Source organism: Taudactylus pleione, unplaced genomic scaffold (assembly GCF_031769625.1).
Source record: "Taudactylus pleione unplaced genomic scaffold, aTauple2 ptg000627l, whole genome shotgun sequence".
Classification (NCBI taxonomy): domain Eukaryota; kingdom Metazoa; phylum Chordata; class Amphibia; order Anura; family Myobatrachidae; genus Taudactylus; species Taudactylus pleione.
Window position 1 is genome coordinate 1,746,047 of NW_028285029.1, and position 22,856 is coordinate 1,768,902.

At 39.2% G+C, this 22,856-nt stretch overlaps 1 protein-coding gene across 1 annotated transcript in view; it reads left to right on the forward strand.

Annotated features, from left to right (window-relative positions):
* Positions 1-866: 866 nt before the first annotated feature.
* LOC148479258 (vomeronasal type-2 receptor 26-like) overlaps positions 867-22,856 on the forward strand; it is a 59,187-nt gene continuing 37,197 nt past the window's right edge. Inside the window, exon 1 of the mRNA XM_088454673.1 lies at positions 867-1,401. Within this exon, the coding sequence (XP_088310799.1) occupies positions 867-1,401 (535 nt within the window). The remainder of the gene's footprint in view (positions 1,402-22,856) is intronic.

Genomic DNA, 22,856 nt, shown 5'->3' on the forward strand with positions numbered 1-22,856 from the left:
TTCAATACAATGCCACTCACATGTCTTCCTATCAATGTTAAAGGTTTAAACACTCCATAAAAACGTTCACACCTTCATATGACACTTAAGAAACTACAGGGGGATGTTATTTTTCTACAAGAAACTCATCAAAAAAAAGATACCCATCCCATATTATCATCTTGAGTTTTTCCCACTGTGTATTACTCCAATCATGTATCTAAACGTAATGGGGTGGCAATACTTCTTTTGCGGTTCCCTTCCATTCCAATTATTGGATATGAAAAGTGATAATAAAGGTAGATTCATTATGATTCATGGTAAGATCGGACACAAGGAGGTTATGTTGGCTAATGTATATGCCCCCAATACTGGCCAGGCCGGATTTTTTCTGAATTTTTTCCAAGAACTTTTTTTATACAGACGGGGTAAGACTTTAATAGGTGGAGATTTTAATTCCGTTCTCTACCCACACTTGGATAAATCAGGTCTCCCCACAGGTGGTAATTCAGCTCTCAATTCCTCTGTTCTCCTTAAGTGTATAGCCAAGGCTGGTCTGTTTGATGTTTAGCGCTCCCTCATTCCCACCACCCGAGACTATACGCATGACGATTACTCCCGTATAGATTTGTTTTTATGTTGTGCGTATCTATCACAAACAGCTCATCATTCCTCTATCGTCCCAAACTCATGGTCTGATCACTCTATTTTAGTGGCAGTTTTTGAACTCCAGGAGTCGAAAGGGACTAAACAAAACCATATTGAAAATTCCTCAGTTTCAGGAAACTGTTAAAACCAAACTTCAGGATTATTTTGCTTTAAACCTCCTCAGCGATTGTAGCCTATCTACAATTTGGGAAACCCACAAGGCAGTCATAAGGGGAGACATGTTTCAGTATGCCTCACGTAGAAAAAAAGAACAGCAACAATGTATTAACTCTCTAACTATTTCTATTGCAAATCTGGATAGGGAACACAAACGCACCTTCTCTAGAAAAGTTCTGTCTCAACTTTCTCAGGCCCATGCTGAACTGCAATCCCTTCAAACTGAGAAAGTTGAAAGCTCCTTACGCTGGGCTAACCAGAAGTTTTCTGATAAAGTTAAGAAGGCCCACACTTTACTTGCAAAGAAACTCTGTGCCAAACGAGCTTCCCAGGCTGTTACTTTTATTAAAGACGCTTCAGATAAACCAATTTACGACCCCAAATATATCAATAATATATTTTTTAAATATTATGAAGCGTTGTACAATCTGCCTCCTCCCTCCGACCCTCTAGTTCATGTTGAAAAGTGTCAGGAGTATTTATATTCTTGTAACCTACCAAAAATTGATATAGCCTCTCACAATTTATTGAACAATGATATTTCTTTTAAGGAATTGGAAGATGCTATGAAATTCCAAAAACCATCTAAGGCACCAGGTCCCGATGGATTTCTGATGGCATACTATAAAATATTTGCCCCCCAACTCATGCCCCATATGATTCAATTGTTTAATAAGATTATGCATGGAGCTTCATTTCATATTGACTCGACGACTTCTAGGATAGTAGTCATTCCGAGACCCGGGAAAGGATCCTTCCCTATTGCCTTAAATATAGGCCCATATCTTTATTGAAAACCGATCTTAAGTTGTTTTCCAAAATATTGCCAAAATTTTGGCAAACAGATTAAACAACATTTTGGCCTCTTTAATTGACCCTGATCAAGTGGGTTTTATTCTGGGTAGACAGGCCTTGGACAATACGAGACAAACTATTAATATAATTCGTGGAAATGGGGCCCTAGACCGCACACCCTGAAAATATATATAATGGGAGGTGTTACCTGTGGAGACTATTGTTGCAAACATACAAATAAGAATAACAGATGCACAACTCCAACATTATTCATTATATATTAATAATACATTTTGCAATAGAATTTTGCAAATAATAAAAGAGGTTTTGGCATAATCATGGCCATGGTTATAGGCCTACTCACCGCGCCCAGGTAACCTCTGAGGGTAGGTCCCTAACATCCTGGGATTGAAATCCATAGCACAGGACACCCCCAAACCAGCCCAGCTGAGCCACCCCAGGGCATCAGTCCAATAAGGAAAGTAAAAAGGTGTAGGATAGATAAGAGCAGCTACTGCTGCATGTAGGGAGGTGAGAAATAAAGATGTGAAAAAAATACATATATATTAAACAAACAATGAAAGTGATAAAAGTGCAAGAAAGGAAAAATGTGTATATAATGTGATGCCCTGAAGCAACCCAACCAAAGCGATCCAGTGGACCCACGCTCCAAAAATAAACACTAAACTGCACTACAGTATAAACATTTTTAGGACTTACTTAGATAATCATGAATAATGTTGGAGTTGTGCATCTGTAATTCTTTTTTGTATGTTTATTAATATAATTCATCACATTAATTACACCAAACTTTCCTCGGTTGTACTGACCCTTGACGCGGAAAAAGCGTTTGACCGTATTTCTTGGCCTTTTTTTTCTCAACAATGTCTACTTTTGGTTTTCAGGGTCACTTTATGTTGGCAGTTAAGGCTTTATATTCCCATCCCTCTTCAACGGTTACAACCAACGGCCTTTACTCCCCTCGATTTACTTTATCCAATGGCATATGCCAGGGTTGTCCACTTTCACCGTTACTCTTTGCTCTTTGCATTGAACAACTGGCAGCACGTATTAGGGCCAATGTGAATATCGGGGGGATCACATTGGGGCAAAACCAGTACAAAATATCTCTATTCACAGATGATGTTCTATTGACATTATCCAATACATTGGTGTCTCTTCCCAACCTACAATCTGAATTGTCAATATACGGTTCTCTCTCAGGTTAAAAAATAAACATATCCAAATCAGAAGCTCTAGCTTTAAATACTTCTCCCCAAACTCGGACAAGCCTGGCCTCTAAGTTTCAATTTATTTGGAGACCTTTGGCTATTAAATATTTAGGAATATCCATCACTAAGACATACTCCTCCCTATACAAAGCTAATTATATCCCGATGATTAAGACATTTACACAAGATCTAGATTGATGGAATCAACTGTTTATTTCATGCATAGGTAGGATAAATGCGATTAAAATGAATATCCTCCCTCGTTTATTATATTTATTTTAGACTCTTCTGGTTAAAGTTCCCAATTCAGCCCTTGTCCTCCTGCAGAAACTCTGCAATAGGTTTATATGGAATGGACATATACCCCGAATTCGGAGATATATTCTAGCAAAGAGTACAGTCTCGGGTGGTCTGAGTCTACCCATATTGCAGGACTATTATGTGGCATGCCAACTCAACCATATTGTTTCATGGTACTCTAAACCGGGACTTAAAAAGTTGGTGGACATTGAAAACTCTTTCGTAACAGAAGGGAGTTTAGGCTCTATGATATGGCTCCCCAAGCTGTGCAGACCAGCCTCGGCTCTTTCGACCCCAACTATTAATTTTACTATACGATTATGGGACAGACTTTGCACTACTCATAATATATTCTCTTATCCTTCTCCATTGACTCTGATTTGGAATCATCCTCTGTTTTTTACAGGAAGTGACAACACAATTGCGACTATGTGGCATAATAAGGGTATAGATCGATTCACTCACATTAAAGGTCCATTTGCCCCTTCCTTATTTACAGATATTCAGGCTCAATACAGCCTACCTTCCTCGTGCCAACTCCAGTACCTTCAGATCCTTAGTTTTATCTGCTCTCAAACCAAATCTTCCTCACTACGTATGCCCACCCCATTTGTGTGGTTATGTCTTTATTCAACAATCAGGAAGGGTAACATTTCAGCAATATATCACTCAGTTCTATCTCCTGACCCCCCAACTTGTGAACCACACGAATTAGCTTGGGAAACTGACCTATCTGTATCCATGGAAGATGAGTAGTGGGAGGAGATCAGATTGCATACAGCCAAGGCTTCCATTAATGTATCTATCAGAGAAACTTGTTATAACGTCTATTCCCGATGGTATTTAGTTCCCACTAAGCTTCACTCCATTTTTCCAGCAACAACTAATTTGTGTTGGAGGTCTTGTGGGTCAGAAGGCACTTTTTTTCACACATGGTGGACCTGTTTTCTGATAGTCCCATTCTGGGACCTGGTTTGTTCCTTGATATGCCATGTACTTGGTTCTGGAGTGACATTGGAACCCGTAGTTGCCCTGTTAAATGCTCCTATGCTAGGGATTTCCAAATCTCAGGACAAACTACTGGTACACATTTGCAATGCAGCCTAGTCTTTGCAAATTTTGGAAGGACCATAACCCACCACCGTTATCTGCTCTTGTGGCAAAGATTAATTTCATAGCCTCAATGGAGTACTTCACAAGTTTGCAAAATAATAGGGTTGTTAAATTTCATACAATTTGGTCCCCATGGTTCCAATCTGAGTCTCTACCTATTCCCGGCCTCAGTTGAGTTTTACACCTTCCCTTCCCTCCCCCTTTCCTTCACCATCTTTGGTTAATTCTTACCCCCTAATTTTTTATTTTATTTTTTTATGTTTTTTTTGTTATTTCAAGTATTGTCAAATATTTTGGAGATATTTAGTTTATGTTGTAACTTTATATTTGATGTTGCATCAATATGCTGGATCTGTAATTTGAAAATGTTTGTTTTTTATATGTGCAGCACAAATTTTGATGTATATTTTGGCTGCTTCTATTATTATTTTTGTATCCAATATTGTATATTGTGTTTTTTGGTTGTTTGATTTACTATTTTAATAATTAATAAAAATGTAAAGATTAAAATTTCTGAGCTATTACCACTGGGATAGATTAATTTTAAGATAGTGAATGAATATACAGCTTCAATAGTTTTCCCATCACTGGAAGTAACTATGTTCACTATATTAAATGCCACTTGGGTATATTTATTAAAGTTTGATTTTGAATTTGATTTTATGTTCAATTTAGCTCACCTGAAATCAAAATCAGAAATCCCTGTTAAAATCCCAAATTTAATAAAATTCAATCTTGGAAGCCTTTTCTAAATCAAATTCGATTTGGTTCAATTTTGAATAGTAATTTATTGTTTGATTTTGCATGCCCATGTCCAAATGGAACACAAAATTGAACTTTAATTCATACTTCGAATCCCAAAAATAATAGTTATGCTTCATGCTGGCATTTTTTGCATGAGTAGGTGTGAATTACATAGGTGCATGCTTAGATCAATGAGATCCATGCATGTTTCTGTGTGGAAAAAGTTTTTAAAGTGTTAAAATTAAAAAAAAAATTATGTGGGATCCCCGCTATATGCGCAGCCAGCAACAGGCTTTTCTAAACCAGTCCTGGTTATAAAATATGTGGGGAAAAAAATTTAAGGGTCCCCAGTATTTTCTAAACCCAGCACTGGACTATTTCTAGTGGGGGTGTAGTGCCACTGCCAGGGTACAATTTCACTGGGTTCCCCAGCAAAAAAATTATAACTGTCCATAGTCAGCCCAGGTGGGGGATCCCTGGGGAGGTGGGGTCCCCTTAACAAAGTTATTCCCCTTCTACAGGGCACCGCAGGCCTGGGCTGATAGCCCAGAGTTATCCCATGTACCTCTGGTCAGTGGATGCTGAGATGTTTGTGTTAAAGTGTAGTATAAAAATAGATGTAATTATATTGTCTTTTGCTGGAGAACTAAATGCCTCCCCTGCATACTGGTACTTGGAGAACCACAAGTACAAGCATGTGGGGCACTAAGGGCCTACTGGTACCTCTAGTTCACCTACAAAATAAATATTCAAATAAACACAACACACTCACTGTGAAAGTAGATCTTCATTATACTCACACTCACACATTCTCAACTACAATCCCTGTACATGTCCTCTCCTCCATGTAGGTATCCACGTCATCCAAAACTAAAAAAAAACATGAAGTCCAGACCCATGAACATAAGTACCATCCTCTAAGGAAAGTACTTCCTGAATGACAGCTCACTGAGCTCAGCCACAGCATTTAACTTAGAAAAGCATGGGCTAAGAGTTCATTGACTGAGAGAGGCAAGCCTCCACCTCTCTCAGCCAATGAAGAGTTCCAACCATTCACTTCAATGTTGAGAACCTCTAGGTAACCTTTAGTAACCTAGCGGTTCTCACCATTGATGTCAAAGGTGAGAATCGTTCATTGGCTGAAAGAGGTTGAGGCTTGCCAATGAACGCACAGACCATGCATTTCTAAGTTAAATGTTGCTGAATAGCTCAGTGAACTGTCATTTAGGAAGTACAGTATCATTCTAAGAGAATGGTCCTTATGTTCGTGGGTTGGGAATTAACTTTTTTATTTTAGGAAGATGTGGATGCCTACATGGAGAATAGGATGTGTACAGGGATTGTAGTTGAGTATGTGTGAGTGGGAGTGGGATTGTAATAAAGTTCTACTTTCATGGTGTGTGTGTCTTGTATTTTACTTTCTATTTTGCAGGAGAACTAGAGGTACCAATGGGCCCTTAATGCCCCACATGCTGGTACTTGTGGCTCTCCAAATACCAGCATGGGGGAATATATGCTGGTATATGTAGATCTCTAGCAAAAGACAATATTATTTAATTTATTTATACACTAAACTTTAACACATTTAACCTGGCATTCAATGGCCAGGGGTGTCAGGGATAGCCCGGGCTATCATCACAGGTAGCCCAGGCTACCAGTACAGGCATGGGGTGCCCCAGAGAGGGGAACCCCCCCTTTTATTGGGGGGTTCCCATCTGCCCAGGGATCATTGGCCTGGGTTGACTAAAAGTCAGGTATAATACTATGACCAGAGGACCTAGTGAAAGGGTTCCCCAGCTATGATGCAACTTCAACATGAAAGAGTCCGGTGCTGGTTTTGGAAAATACAGGGGACCTCTACATCTTTTGTCCACCGTATTTCCAAATCCAGGACCAGCTCACAAAGCACCGTGCTGGTTGTCCAAAATATGGGGAAACCTTTTGTCCCTCATATTTTCACAAGCAGAACTGGCTTAGAAAGGCTTGGTGCTGGTTATGATTTTAGGGTGGACCCCACATCATTGTTTTTTTATTTTAACATTTCACAAACATTTTACATAGAGAAACATGCACGTTTCTCCCTGATTTGTGAATGCATCTGTGTAACTCATACCTGCTCATGCTAAAATCACCAGGATGAAGCAGGTCTATTATTTTGGGGATTTCAAGTTCAATTTGAAGTTCTATTTGGTCTTTCTTTTCAAAAATAATATCAGTATATGTGGGATTTGAATGTTGGTCTGTGTAAAAGTACCAATGTTTTGAAGAGGATTCAGCTTTAAGTTCAATTTGATATTCTGTTTTGCCTTTAGTGAAACTCCAAAGGCAAAATGTAATGCAAATTGAATACAAATCACTCAAAAATCAAAATTGAACATTAGTAAATATACCCCAGTAAGCTGTGATTCTCCAATTTTCAGAAGTGTCCTTATTTGACTTTGCTCCAAACATAGCAGATACTGTGGGTCTCATTCAGACCTGATCGCAAGCGCTGAGCAATCGCAACTGGGTCGATGGTTGGGCCCTGATTGGTCCTGATTAGGTTGTGACTAAATCTTGCATCTATGTTTTATTTCACTTATATTGTTTATTCTACTAATAAATGTATATATCTTTATGTTTAATCGACATGGATGTCTTTTATATTGGCTGATTCTGCCACTATATTGGTTGCCTTTGAGTAGCGCCCTTGCATATGATAATAATCCATTTCAGTTATATCTTCAAACATTTGGTTTTCACTAGGGAAAATGTTTTACCATATATGGATTGCTTACACTCAATAGGAGTGCCCAGTTTCACTTACACACCATTTCTCTAGCCACTAAAAATATTTGTCTATGCAAAAAAGACCATAACCAAAGCACTCCAAAATTTAAGCCCGTTATGAGAAGTAAAGTTGTGCAAGATGGAATTGTTCTTGGGCTCTCCTACCCACCCATATGTTGTATAATAAAAAGGACATGCACAGTCTAAAAAACAACCATTTTAGCAACAGGTACTTCAACTTTTGTGGCTGAAGTCCTTGGTTTGCTTGTGACCACACCAATGGGCTTAAGGACACTAACTGTGATGTAAATTCTCTATACAGTTGGAAAAGTTATTTTTCCTTATACTCCTTCTCACCATCATCAGTGTTACTATCTAGAATACACCATTAAAATGTGTACATATATGTAATTAATAGGAAAGGTCTTCCTCATGGAATTTGTAGTTAATTTTTAGGAACATCAACTTTTCCCATTTTTATGAAGCAGAATCCAGCTCCCACTCTTTCTGAGTACACACTCAATTTTGGGCAGCTAATTAAAGCAAATCTACTTTGTACAGGGGACTCCAAATTGTTAAAATAATCTACCACCACTCTATTGATGTTTGCTGTATCAGATAGAGTCATGGTATAGGTGTTAATAATTATTTTAGGCCTGACCAGATGTCATCATGTTGTTTTACTCTGGTGCACTCATTTCCATAACAAGTAAATCTTTGAAAAAAGCTTAAATTATGCCTGGGAGCAGAACTTGTAGGAGTAACTTAAGCAGGAGTTCTTGCCATGTCATGTACCATTTGAACTGACAACTTGCTCACAAGGAGCTATTTGTATTACTTAAAATGTGTCAGTTAGAAAGAAATACATTATGTATGCCTTAAACCTAGGATCCAGCATGGTTGACAAAATGTATTGATCTGATTGCAAGATTGAGACAACCCTTTAGTCCTTGCAAAGCAAATATAGAACTTGATATCCAAGTCCACAATACTTAACAGAATTGCTTCATTTCAACTCCTCCTTTAGTTTCTCTAGCTGATTTTCTAATAGCCTGATTAAGGGATTCACCTGACTGAGGCTGGCATTGACTAAACTCACTTAATTGGTTGCTATTTCAAATGGTTTCAGTAGCTTGCATAAAATGGAAAGTATTCTCCACTGTGCTGGACTAAAGTATATTTCCTCTCCTCTCCCTATGTTATGGCTGGTTTTATAAGCTTGGATGGCTTGTTGCTGTTCCCCCATTTGCTGAAGTATATAAAGGGTTGAATTCCACCTGATCACTACCTCTTGCTTTAGATGGTGGCATGTCAAATTGAACTATTGTCGCAGTTAATTCATTCTTCTACATGCAGTTCATGAATGCTGCAACTCTCCATAAATGTTTCTGCCCACAGACAGCATGTCCTGCATGCCTCTTTCATTTAAAAAAAAAAATTGAACCCCCAAGTTTATTGTGTGGTCAAAACATGGGACGTGTTCAAATTCATCCAGTTTTAATGCTTTCAAAATATTACATGTGTTATTGTTAATGACAAATCCTTATGAGAGTCCTAGCGGAGTAAGCCATGTTGGTATGACATCTCTAGGTTTTCCTAACAGTTTGAAACTGGTATGCCTCTAAGTGAACCTGGTGCTACAGAGAATGAGCTGGCATTGAGTGTTGGATGCTGCTGCAGAAGGTGACACACCCACCCATTGGACTGTCACAGTCATGTAAACTTTTTATTGACCAGTATTGCTTGTCCACATATGTGTGGTTAAGAGGATTGTAGGTAGATTTGCATTTTATAGTTTTCTTTTAATGTCCCACTACAGACAATGAATTGCTGTCCTTGTAAACTGGAATTGAGATGGAATTAACTATTTCAAACCAAATGCATTGATGTCGGATTTTGAACACTGAACTAATGCTAGCATAGCAATTATGTTTTCTGTGATCTGCTATGCAACTGGATGGTTGCTTTCATACTTGTTTCCTCTTGCAAAAGACTATTACACATTTTATTCTTCCCCTCCTACGGTGAAGATTCATCCCCAGCAGCAGCCCTAGGGCTCAAGGTTTCTTCTGGGGAATCATGGATAGTTAGCTTTGCCTTCACAAATTGGATGCAGGAGGACTACCTTCAATTATTAATGAGGATATAGGTAATTAAATTGTTGGTGGTGGAGAGTGCATGAACTGGGATCTAACTAAGGGCCCAATTCAGACCCAGTCTTAAAGCTGCATTCGCACACAACCATCAGCATCCAAAGTATGCAAATCCTGTGATTATCACAAGCAAAACATTAGCACACCCACTACATTTTGCTGTGCAACCACGGTATGTAACTAGATGCCCACCAGCCTGAAATATGATGCCCACTTGCTCTTATTAAAATACATCATCTTTCGGAAGTGTATTAAACCATTGGTAACAATGGCCAACATCGGACACATACACAGCACTTGTGGCTGCTTGTAATCTACTACAAGCACTGCGAGTGCTGCAATGTTTATTTCAGCCATGTGACGTGTATGCTGACAATGTATCTTAAATATGCATGCCCCCAAAATGGCATTAAAATGCACAGACACACCTGCATTCGCACTACCACACCCCCATTACCATCAACCTCCCCCTGTCACCACCAACAAAAGGGAATCCTGTCACTCATATTTCCGGAGTATCTGTGTACTCGCTGAGATCAATTCCCACACTGCATCTTATATGCATGCACAGATTGAGACCAGTTGCTTGCAAATGCAGCCTTGTTACTGGGTCTGAATGAGGCCCTAAGAGCTGGGAGCTAGTTGATGATGAACTGCTTGTTATAATTATACTACATTTTTCAGCTTTTTGCAAAAGCTGCATGAACTCACTGCAAATGTCATAGCAGGGATGAGCTTCCAAGATGGTTAATTTCCCTACCTCTGCTTATTTTGGCTTCACAAATGGATTAGATGACTTGAAAAATGTTCTCAAGATTTTGGTAAAAATAATTCCACACTAAATATTTGGAATTGTTGGTCCTATATCCAGGTATAATAATGGACTGCTTCCTATCTTAAATAAAGATTGCTGATATTGGTACACAAACATCCTTATTGTCAACATCCTCATTAGCAACATAAGCTACACTAATATTCCCTACATCCTGTTGCACTTCCACAATAGCTGCTTAAATTTCTATGTCACCATCTGTTTGTTAGGATTTGTAGGAATGATTACCCAAGAGCCTAGTACTGTACAGCCTTGAGGGCAGAGATGTAAGTCTAAGAGTAGTTTGGCAGCCTTTGGGCTGAGTTGCAGCCTTGAGGGCTGGAAACCTTGGCGAGATGCGGCCTTAGGACCAAGGTGCAGTCTTTGGGCTGTGTAGCAGCCTTGAGGGCTGGAAACCTTAGCTTGATGTGGCCTTTGGGCCAAGATGCAGTCTTTGGGCTGAGTAGCAGCCATGAGGGCTGGAAACATTGACTTGGTGTGGCTTTTTGGCCAAGGAGCAGCCTCTGGGCTGGTAGACCTGGCAAGGCGATGCTGAGGTGCGCTAAGTGCCTAGTAAAAGGGAAAGGGGGAGAAAGAGTTGTATCCGCACAGAAAAGATATTAGTATGTATCCAAATATCGGTTTACCAACATTCAAAAAGAAGTTTTAACATCCAAGGTAACTTGGATCCCAAAATAACTTGTGCTGGCGGTGCTCCCCAGAGCCAAAGTACAGTTGACTTGGTGTGGCTTTTTGGCAAAGGAGCAGCCTCTGGGCTGGTAGACCTGGCAAGGTGATGCTGATGTGCACTAAGTGCTGCCAGGTTGACACTAGCATCAGTACACAAGATTGCGTACACAGGATGCTAAGGTGAGCTAAGTGCTGAATGGATGACACTAGCAGCAGTACACAAGATTGTGTACACAGGATGTTGAGGTGCACTAAGTGCCGCCGGGATGACACTACCAGTAGTACACACAATCACATACAATGGTCTGCGACCTGTGCAGCTGGGTTGACACAAGCCACTGGATTCTGGGTTGCATACTCTGGACACTGAGGGCCTGATTCAGAGCTGGACGCTCTGAAAGAGCACTTGCTCTGAATCAGGGAGAGTCTCCTGGCCGCTTGCATAGCTGTGGGTGACCACCTACGCTATTGCGAGTGGCCAGATGATGGTCGCGATGGTCAAGGCCATTGCGACCATTGGGGCTTGCAACGAGACCCTTGCAGTTGGGTCTCAGTCCCGCAAGCCCCAGTGAGATTCTGGCTCTTAATAGAGCCAGAAGCTCACCACTGACATCACTTGTGATGTCAGTGGGGCCGCCTCCAAATGGCAGGAATTCTTTCGGGAACACCACCATTTGGCAAGCCACCCCCCTGCCCACCTCCAAAATGGGGCGAGCTGTTGATCAACATCGACAGCTACCCCCTTTTGATGCAAGACCCAGAGCGACAGAGCGCCCGTCGCTAGCCGGGTCTCGCTTATGCGCACATTGGAGCTGGCTCTGGCATGTGCAGTGGCCAAACATCGACCTGCTTGTGAGTGCATAGCACTTGCAAGCGGGTCTGAATCAGGCCCTGAGTGCGGTCTGTGCCACCTGGATGACACAAATGGCAGAATGTGGTAATGCAGACATTGCTGGATCGATAACACAAATGGCTACAACAACATAGCAGACTGGATACTGGGAACTCGACTGAATACAGGAGACTATGCCAGAACTGGAAACACGTGGAATGCTATCACAGGCATGGAGTGAAGGGCTGGCTGGAATTTAACAGATACAGGGCCCAATCAAAGCAAGCCTTGCAAGCCTCCCTAATGACAGACTAGTGTGCACCTGGGCTGTGCACAGACAGGAGAATCAATTAATGTACAACTGATACTGAACACAGACAGGCAGTAATTAGTGCAGTGTGTCAGTGGAAACTAAGACTGGGAACTGCAAACAATATGATCTGCTAACCACAGATCCTAACACTTTACTTGTGCTGCTCATCCCCACATTTGCAGAGAGTGCAGAAATGGTGGAAGGAGGATCATCTTTGAGTATAGTTTCAGCAATTTTAGACTCACACATAGCACTTGTGGACACTCTTAGTTTCTCATTAGGGATTTGTGATATTTCTGATGACAGTTTGTTCTTCAGTCTTAGTGGATTTTTCTGCAAGGATTTGCTTATTTTACATTTGAAACCTCGTCTAGACTATGAGGGCCGCATTCAATTTGGAGCAAAAAGTCCATTGCCAGACTTTTCGCCATCATTGGAGCTTTTGCCATCGAAAAAACTTATTGAGCACGTCCCCAGATATCCCCGTATTCAATTCCAAATTGGCGAAATTGGGACTCTGCAAAAACAAAATCGGTGAAAAGTTCTCTAGTTTTGGAGAAAATCAGTCTGACACCCCCTAAAGATGCTCTGACATGGAGGTTTACTATGGGTACTCCTGAGTAGCCCTGCAAAAGGTATTTGGGGTCTTTGAATTGTCTCAATAGGTGCTATTTAGCATCTTTGGGAGAGTGGTGAAGAATAGCATTTAGCAACTTTTTTGGGGGAAAATAAGTAGTCCATCAAAATTGGGGTAAATGAAAATGGGTGCAAGCATATTTAAAAATCGTTAAAGTCAAGCATTAAAAAGCACCAAAAATGCACCTTTAGCAAGCACCTGGAATATAAAAACACCTCCCCCATACTTGCAGACCCCCCCAGAACAGCAGTTCTAGAATCAGTGCTCACAAATAAAGATCAAGGCTTGAGCCAGTTTTTGCCTCTGCATGTGGCATATGGCATGTTGGCAATTTCATGTTTTTCTGCAGTAAACTTTCCCTTTAATTATTAGAGTTGATATTTTTTTTCTATAACATTGTGAAATATTGTTTCAGTTTCAGGTGCCCTGTCTTTAACCCTCTATGCCCTTGAGCACTGGCTTTAGTAGATGTTGAAGTACTGTCATCTTGTCTGGAAGCAGCTGCAGTACTACTGCATGGTTGCTACTGTACTTCTGCTCTTCTGTTGACTGATCATAAATCTTATTGACTCACAGCACTTCTAGTAATTGTGGCACTAAACCAAACTAAACATTATAGTTTAACACAATGTTATTGCCTGGCCCTGAACATATAAAAGTTTTAGAAAGAAAAGTTGTTTTCTTTTGTGATGGCATGGCACCTACTGAAAGTTTAGGTTTAACACAGTGCCACAGTCTGTCCCTGAACACACGCAAGTGTACATTTTAAAAAGTGTTTTTTTTTAACAAATGGACAACTTCACACAGTGCTGATATAAAATGTGGCACTGCAAATACTGAATGTTATTTTTTAACACATTGTCACTTCTTTGCCCTGAACACAAAGTAGTTTTAGAAAAAAAAGTTAATTTTCTAACAAATGACAATTTTATACTGTGATTCAGAGCTCTGATATTAATGGTGGCACGGCACATACTGAACACACACAAGTTTTAGAACAAATTAAAAAAAAGTCTGAAAGATGACACAAGATCACACAACACACTTTTCCTTTAAAAATAACACAATGCTTCTAAAGACGATTTTTAAATTTCACAATGCCATTTAAGAACATAATGCTCCCTATTGGCACAGTGGCCCTGATTCAGAGCCGGACGCTCTGACAGAGTGCTCGCTCTGAATCAGGGCAGGGCTATTTTTTTTTAGAACGGCCTCCTGGCCGCTCACATAGCTGTGGGTGACCACCCACAGCTATAGCGAGCGGCCAGGAAGATGGTCGCGATGGTCAAGACCATCGTGACCATCGGGCTTGCGACGAGATCCTTGTGGTAGGGTCTCATTGCCGCAAGCCCCAGAGAGGTTTCGGCTGTAACAGAGCCAAAATCTCTCCCACTGACATCACTTGTGATGTCAGTGGGGCCAGCCCCAAATGGAGGCGTTTACATGGGAACGCCTCCGTTTGGGCAGCCACCCCCCCGGCCTGCCCACCAAAGGGTACGAGACCTGGAGCGACGGAGTGCCCGTCGCTATCCAGGTCTCGCGCATGCACATGACGGAGCCGGCTACGTCGTGTGCATGTGCACTCGCCCAACATCGACCCAGTTGCAAGCACACAGCGCTTGCGACTGGGTCAGAATCAGGCCAAGTGCCCCTGCCTTTAGTGTCAATAAAGTAGATTTGTCTGTCCAAAATGAGTCAGTGTCCCTAAGTTTGTTAATTTTTAGCTACTAAACCTATAAATTTTGTTAAAGCAATCATATAGCCCTAGTAACACCCTCTCCCTCCACTCTCATGTGTGAAATGGTGCTCGAACATGAGGGAGGGACTTTTAAATGCAATTTAAATGATACAAGATCCGATGCCAGGAAAATTACATTTTTCTTCGCTTTCAGACCCGAGCCCGATGGCAACACATTGGAAAGCTACAATTTGGGTGGATTGATCACGCTCATCTCTACTTTCAATTGCTCAAAATTTCCAAACATCTTTGCATAAAAGTAGCATAATATTAGTTTAAAAGTAACATCATAATTGGTAAAAAGTAGCAAAGAACATGAAGACTAATCAACATTGCTGTATATACAGAAGACAATGTGGCTAATACCTTGCCTTGTGTTGATCTGTGCATGTGAAGATGCACAATTTCAGCATCAGTACACACACAGTAATACCACATGGCATAATCAGTTGCACAATCAGAACTTGAACCAGCCCTATGCCACATGTAAGATCTTTATATGATTATGGCTTCCTATGACTGTGGCTGTGCATCTATGTGTAGAGCTGCTTTCACTAATAGGCCCTGATAATGTGTGTCTTGATTGCAACAGTGCCTTTGTGTGTATATTTTCTTAATTAATGTATCAAACAAGTGTAAAAGGGCAGAAAAAAATTGGTTTGATCAACCAGAGGATTGTGATGGACATTTTTTCCTTGGCCTACAATGACTACATGACCTACAATGACTCAACACCCTTGTATTCAGGTTTTCTAATCTATATATTCTCTAAACACTATAAAATCACTAGTATTTAGCAAAATACCCAACCGTCATCATAAATGGGCTATATTTCAGAATGGAGAGAGAATTGAGTGGTCTATTTACTAAGCTGTTTTAGGAGATAAAGTGAATGGTGATAAGGTACCAGCCATTCGGCTCCTAACTGCCATTTTTCAAACACAGCCTGTGAGGTGGCATTTAGCAGCTGATTGGCTGGTACCTTATCACCATTCACTTTATCTCCAAACATAGCTCAGTAAATAGACCCCTAAGACTTTTAAATGTCAGATTTGTTTTTTACATGTTGAAATTATTTTTAAGTAACTATATTCAAATGAAACCTTTTCCCTTTTACGGAATGGTATTACTTTGCAGGCATTAAAAATATTTATACATAAAAATATTGGTGCACTTTACCAGTCCTCTCTACAGCACATTTCTGGAACTACAAGTCCCAGAATTGATTTCTTTGCCACAAAAAAGTTCCAAAACTCAGTGAGCCTGGTTTTCTCTTGTCAGCATTAAGTTCTCTTGGGTCTGTGTCTTCCATTTTTTTTTACTCAAATCTGCAGTTTCTAAAAATTAAGAAAAATAAGGGGGGGCACATAGCGCATTATATGATAACATGTATTTAAGACAATCAGAGAAATTAAATAGGTCAACTCAAAACATGTGTATCATAAGGGAAATCAGTGTTCAATATGTTTCACAGAGTGATTAGGCTCCTAGTCAAGTATAACAAGAATATGGGAAATCTCTTTCCTCATCCTTATCAGTCACATATATGTGTACAGACCATGCCCTTATGTGTTTCATCATCCATTCTTTGACAGAGGTCAGATGAATGTGGAAGAAAATAAAAACCTAGTTATCAAGTAGACAGATTAGGGTGGAGAGACCTGCTATCAGTGGTTCCAGTATCTCCTATTGAGGGACATTGCTGTCCTGATATAAAGATTGCCTCCATCCCAAAAACCAGCGTCACACTCCCTATCTTCCTCCATGACAAGCAGACCTATAGAATCTGGGAAATCTAGTTGTGGTAAATAGACTGAGCAGCATTCAGTATGAGGGTTCAGCATCTATCTACAGGGATGTGGTCATAATACCGACAATCAGGATGCTGGCACTTAGAATGCTGGCACCAAGATCCCGACACCTGTCAGAATCCCAGCACTGGCATCCCAACAGGAAGTATTGGGGTTAGCAGGAAGGTTATGGGTTAGGTACTAGGAGGAGGGTTACAGTTAGGTAGTGGGGGGAGATTAGGTTTAAGCTGCAGATAGGGAAAGTTAGGTTTAGGCACTAGGGGGGATGGCTAAGTTTAGGCACTGGGGAAGGACGGTTAGGGGTATGGAGAGAGGGAGATTTAGGATACAGCAGGTGTCAGGATCCTAACCCTGTCAGAAGGCCAGCATTGGGATTCTTACCATCAAGATTCTGAGCACTGGCATGCCATACTAAACCCCTATTTAAAGGGGATGTTGATTAGGCACTAGATCAGCAGTGATAGTGACTGTGATTTAGATTGACACTTGTACAGTGCAAACATAATTATAAAGTGAACACTGTGCTTAACATCTTCCTTTCCACATGTGCATTGATTGGTTGTTGATCCACATTTGGAGTCTCTCTGATATTAAAGTAGCTCTGATATTTTACTATTCTACACACATAATTTATTTGAGCAAATCTGAATAAGACTTTCAATTAATACCAAGATTCCTCAAGGATTAATTAGTTTCATCTTGAGACTTGGAATAATTACTAATATACTCCCATTTTTTATTTTACCAATTGGTCATTTGCTCCTTAAATGTCTTTACGTGTGAAGTTCATTGTTTATTTGTTCTATACAATACTGTGCAAAAGTTTTAGGCAAGTGTGGAGAAAGGGTGGTCACACCAAATATTAATTTGCTTTAGCTTCATCTTCTGCTCATTCTCTTCGCATTGTTATAATTGATAAAAACTAACTATTAACATTTATTTTGCATAGTACTGTATATCTTATAGTATGTGTGTGTTTTTTTTAAATGATACTATTATTACATGTAATTATATCAATGGATAATATATTTATCAATATACAGTATATGCAACAGTTATTGTACTCTTTAAGATATTTTTCTTAAACTTTTTGTTGTTTATGTGCTTGAGCAGATCAGAATTGATGATTTAGGAGTGGAATTTATTGTACAAGAGATCATGAGGATCTAATTTTAACCTATTGAACTTACATGTATTTACTTTTCCAAAAAAGTGGAGGTTTAGTTATTTTATATAGATTTAGCTATGTAGACGTGATTAATAGAATATTGTCTGATACAAATTCTAATGTTAAATTAAATCATGATACTACAAAGGATTATGTGATAAAATTTATAAAGTTATTGTATAAAAAGTTTCCTGGACTTGCCTACCCCAAGTCATCTCTGTACAGCTTTTACAGGTGTAGGTTGAAGATACTGCTTTTGATAAAGAGTTTATTTGAAACATGCTAAGAAGATATCTGTCTTTTTTCAGCCTGTGAAATAAAACATCTGTCAAGGATACTTTACCAGAGTATTTGATCTCTGATTTCCCCCGTGGTACACATATTTCAACCTATTTCATTTATCTGCTTCCCGTAAATACATTTTATCAGATAATGCACTATATGGCACACCCTAGGTTTTATATAGATATATATATATATATATATATATATATAACAAAGAGACATACGCTGGCACCCGTGTGGTGCAGGACTTTCCCTCCACAATATACCATATTTCAGCTGCGAGGGCATGGCTCACATCAGCACGGCACGGGCACATCTACAGCACAGGACGGGCCCTACAACAGACCACAGGGTCACTTTCCAGCTGGTAGGAACAGTGATCCCACTGTGCTGCCGGAGGATACACCAATTGCGACAGACCTGTTCACCTGCGGGTATTTTATCAACCACAGTGGTATTGTGACACAATATATATCTTTGTTAGTGTCTTATCATGTTAGTCTGGACATTTACCTTATAGTAACAGTATGCTGGAGACATATCATTGTGTTTTATCATGTATTAAAAAGTGATTTATTTATTACACTTGTTTGATTTTATGTATGTTTGTGCAGCGCTCTCCACCTAACTTTTTCTCTCTTTTTACTGTTGGGAAGACTGGCAATATTCCCAGGTGGCAAGCGGCAGCCTACATTACATATATATTTAACCTGATTAGTGACTGCTTGGCGACTGATATATTGTATTTGTTTAAATACATCAAGTCTGGGTGGCTCCAAAAGAAATTGTACACAGACAGATCCAATGTAGTGGCACTCACAGGACTTTGTACTGCCTAAAAAATCATTATATACAGTATATATATATATATATATATATATATATATATATATATATATATATGAACAGAGGGGGGTGCACTCACCAGTCTTCTAAAATAAATCTTTATTTCATCTCATTAAAAACATTTTATAGCATCTCAATAGAGTTCCAACGTTTCGGTCCTATCCATGGACCTTTGTCAAGGTACAATCCCAAGCAGTGCATTACACCTATATATACCTGAGTCCAATAACGAAACTCCTCCCTCACATTAAAGATGATACAATCGATAAAAACAGTATGCTACAATAGATCAAAAAACGTGCAAGGACATCAAAACATCCTAACTGACTATACAGTAATGTCTATCTAAAGCTATTAGTATAAAAAACGTGTTCATGGACAAGTGCATTTAACAAACCTTACAGCCATAGTCGAGCTGCATCCCCCGCTGGCGTGCGTGTCATCTCCATCCATTTCCTGTCATATGTGCCAGTGTGCAAGCCAGTGCGGTAATCATAGTAACCACTCTAGCAGCTTCCTAGAGCTCAGTTGTAAACAATGATGCATAGGATGTCATAATCCCAGCGCGAGTCACACAGGACACAGTGGACAAAGTTGATTAACAAAAGGATTTACATCCTACTACAGCTCATTAAATCAAAGTGAATGATGCTGTCATAGCGATCACATAGTGGCTCATTATTCAGTGGTTTGTGGAAATGATAACATACTCGCCCATTTATAAAACTAATTATGTTCTTTGTAATATATATGCTTCAAATATATATAATAAATCCTTTTTCCAGATACTCTTAACTAAACTATTAGTATATAACTCATGCTCAGTGATAGTCTGTGGTGATTTCAACTTAATTTCATCCCCATTTGTAGACCGATTGCAGAATGCTTATTCTCCAATATCTTTACTTAAATTGGGAGTTTCTACTCTAGCTTCTAAACTTTAATTAGTAGATGTCTGGCAGGCAATGAATCCCACAGAAAAAGATAATACTTGTCTCTATGAAGCCGACCACACTCTTTTGCGAATAGACTATATCTTAGTATCTCGCTCTCTTTTCCCACAAGTTTTGAAAACAAATATTGAGTCTAAACTTTTATCCGACCATGCATTGGACTGGATAATTATTCAGACGACTCTAGAGAGAGGACCGTACCGACATTGGAGATTGCCAACATATCTCTCACAGTTAATTTATTTTCATAATAAGTAAGAAACAGAATGAATGATTTATAAACACACTAATCTTTCTCATGCAGAATTTAATCCTTCATTATTCTGGAAAGCGGCAAAATCAGTCCTCCGAGGTAATATTATCTCTTATGTTTCAGTGGAAAATAAAAGATTGGCCATTGCATACTCGGATGTTCAAAATCGACTCTCTAATGCTTTTCAATTATTTAAAACTTACCCTACTCCCTCATCCAAAATATAGTATAATGAAGCTTTTTGATGAATACATGAAAAATAAAGGATATAGGTATTTATTTTTACTTAGTTACAAATTTCACAAATTCAGGAATAAAACTGGGAAATTGTTGACCAATCTATAACAGGGAACCAGGAAACCAGTGGTAGTTAACCCACTATGGACTGACGATGGTTCTTTGACCACCCCTAGTAGTCAAATTACGGAGGTTATGAAATCATTTTATGCCAAACTTTATTCACATACCGCTGCTTCAATTGATTCTAATAATATTATCCCCTCTTTTGTAGGTTAATCTCAAATTTCTGCAGGTAAAAACAGATTTAGCAAATACAGTAATAGGACCTATAACACTTATGAAGGTTACTAGGGTTGTACAGCAGCTGAAATCTTCCAAAGCTCCTGGTCCAGATGGATTAGCAACTGTATTCTATAAAATCCAGTTACCATGGAATGGGGACACTTTAGTCTCATTTTACAATCATGTTATTAGCACTAAATCTGTTTCACTTTATTTTAATTCCGCAATAATTAAAGTTTTACGTAAACCTGGAAAAGATTTATCGCTCCCAAGATCATATACACCGATATCTTTGCTTAATGTTGACTATAAGATATTAACAAAAATTTATGCTGAGAAAGTGAAACAAATTCTCCCACAAATCATACATATGGACTAATCTGAATTTATTATGGGGCGCTATTCTATAGTAAATATTAGGAGAGTATTGGCTGCAGTACAACATCTTTGATCTTCCCAATGCATTAATCCTCACATGATAGTTTCCTTTGATGCTGCAAAGGCATTTGACCTTGTGATTTGGAAACATCTTTACTCAACATTGATTAGATTTGGCTTTCCTCTGTCTTTTATTGACATTTTAAATACATTATACACAAATCCACTCTCATAGGTCTCTTACAAAGGATATATCTCCTCACCATTTGAGATATTTAGGAGGAACAAGACAAGGCTGGCCCTTCTCCCCACTCTTATTTGCTATGGTGATTAAACCATTGGCTATAGCATTAAGAGCATCCCCGCAAGTGGAGGGAATTTCAATTGGTGATGTCACTTTGAAAATTGTGCTTTTTGCAAATGTTATGTTGCTTTTCATCTCTAACCCCCATAATTGCTTTTCCGGTGGTCATGGATATCATATCTTGCTATAGGTTCATTTCAGGATATAAAGTTATTTTGGATAAATCTGAAGTAATGCCTATATGTGGATCAAAGGCTTATTTTAACTTCTTACCATTTATACAATCTTTTTGGGACTCCTTGGGACTCCCAGGTTCGGGCGCAGTGCGCCTGACAGGCGCCAGTTATAAAACCATCATTAGCACCTAATTAACTAAATTCTAACATTCTTAAAGTGATCAGTGACCTTCATTAGTATGTACAAAGAGAGAATATATGGAAATCTGGTTCACAAAACTGCATTTATTAACCTTAAAGTAAGTAAAACAAAAAAACTAAATTTTAAGAGGCGCAGTGTGCCTAAGAGGCCCCCCTGGACAAATGTACATATGTCCACAAAATACTCACAACCTTTGCAATTTTCATTCATAAAATGAGCAAAATACCTAAAATTGTGAGAAAATAAAAATAAATACGTACCTTCAAAAGTTGGAAGAGTTCGGACGCAATGAGCCTGAGAAGCCAGGAAGGTCACTAATGCACTCCATGCAAGTGGTGGGAAAACTGACTAGGGGGGGTTTCAAATAGCACCTAGAGATAGGAAGCAGCTAGGAGGGGCACGCCCCTGCGCCCCCTTGCGGCAAAGAAGTGAGCGAGAACAGCTTTGTGGTGCCTGTCAGCCCAGCTGCGCCTGAGGCAGGGTTAAATATTTAGGTGTTCACATTATTTCAGATTTAGACATCTCTATGTTGCCAATTATAAACCTATGATAGCCAAATTCTAAATCTTTACTAGATAATTGGAAATCTTTACCCCTTTCAATATTAGGTAGATTTGCAGTAACAAAAATCTATAATTTTCCCAAAAAAGTTTTATTTGATGCAAATGCTACCAGTTGGTCTTTCCATAAAATATATTAAAATTCTTACTAATAGTTTCTTGTATTTTATATGGCAAGGTAAATGCCCATGAATAGCACTGGCTAGGGTGGCAAATACTCACACTAAAGAGGGTTTTGGTCTCCCAGATCTTAATAGTTATTCTCTTTACATATTTTTTCATTCTATTAATTATTGGATATTGGATAAAGGAAACTATTCAGATAAACAATTGGATTTAGCATTATTTTCACCATACTCCCCTTGTGCATTACTACATTCCAACATTAAAGACATCCCTCCTTCTATTTCACAAAACATTCTTTTCAAAGATACTTATTATTCGTGGATTTTTATTAACAAGAAATT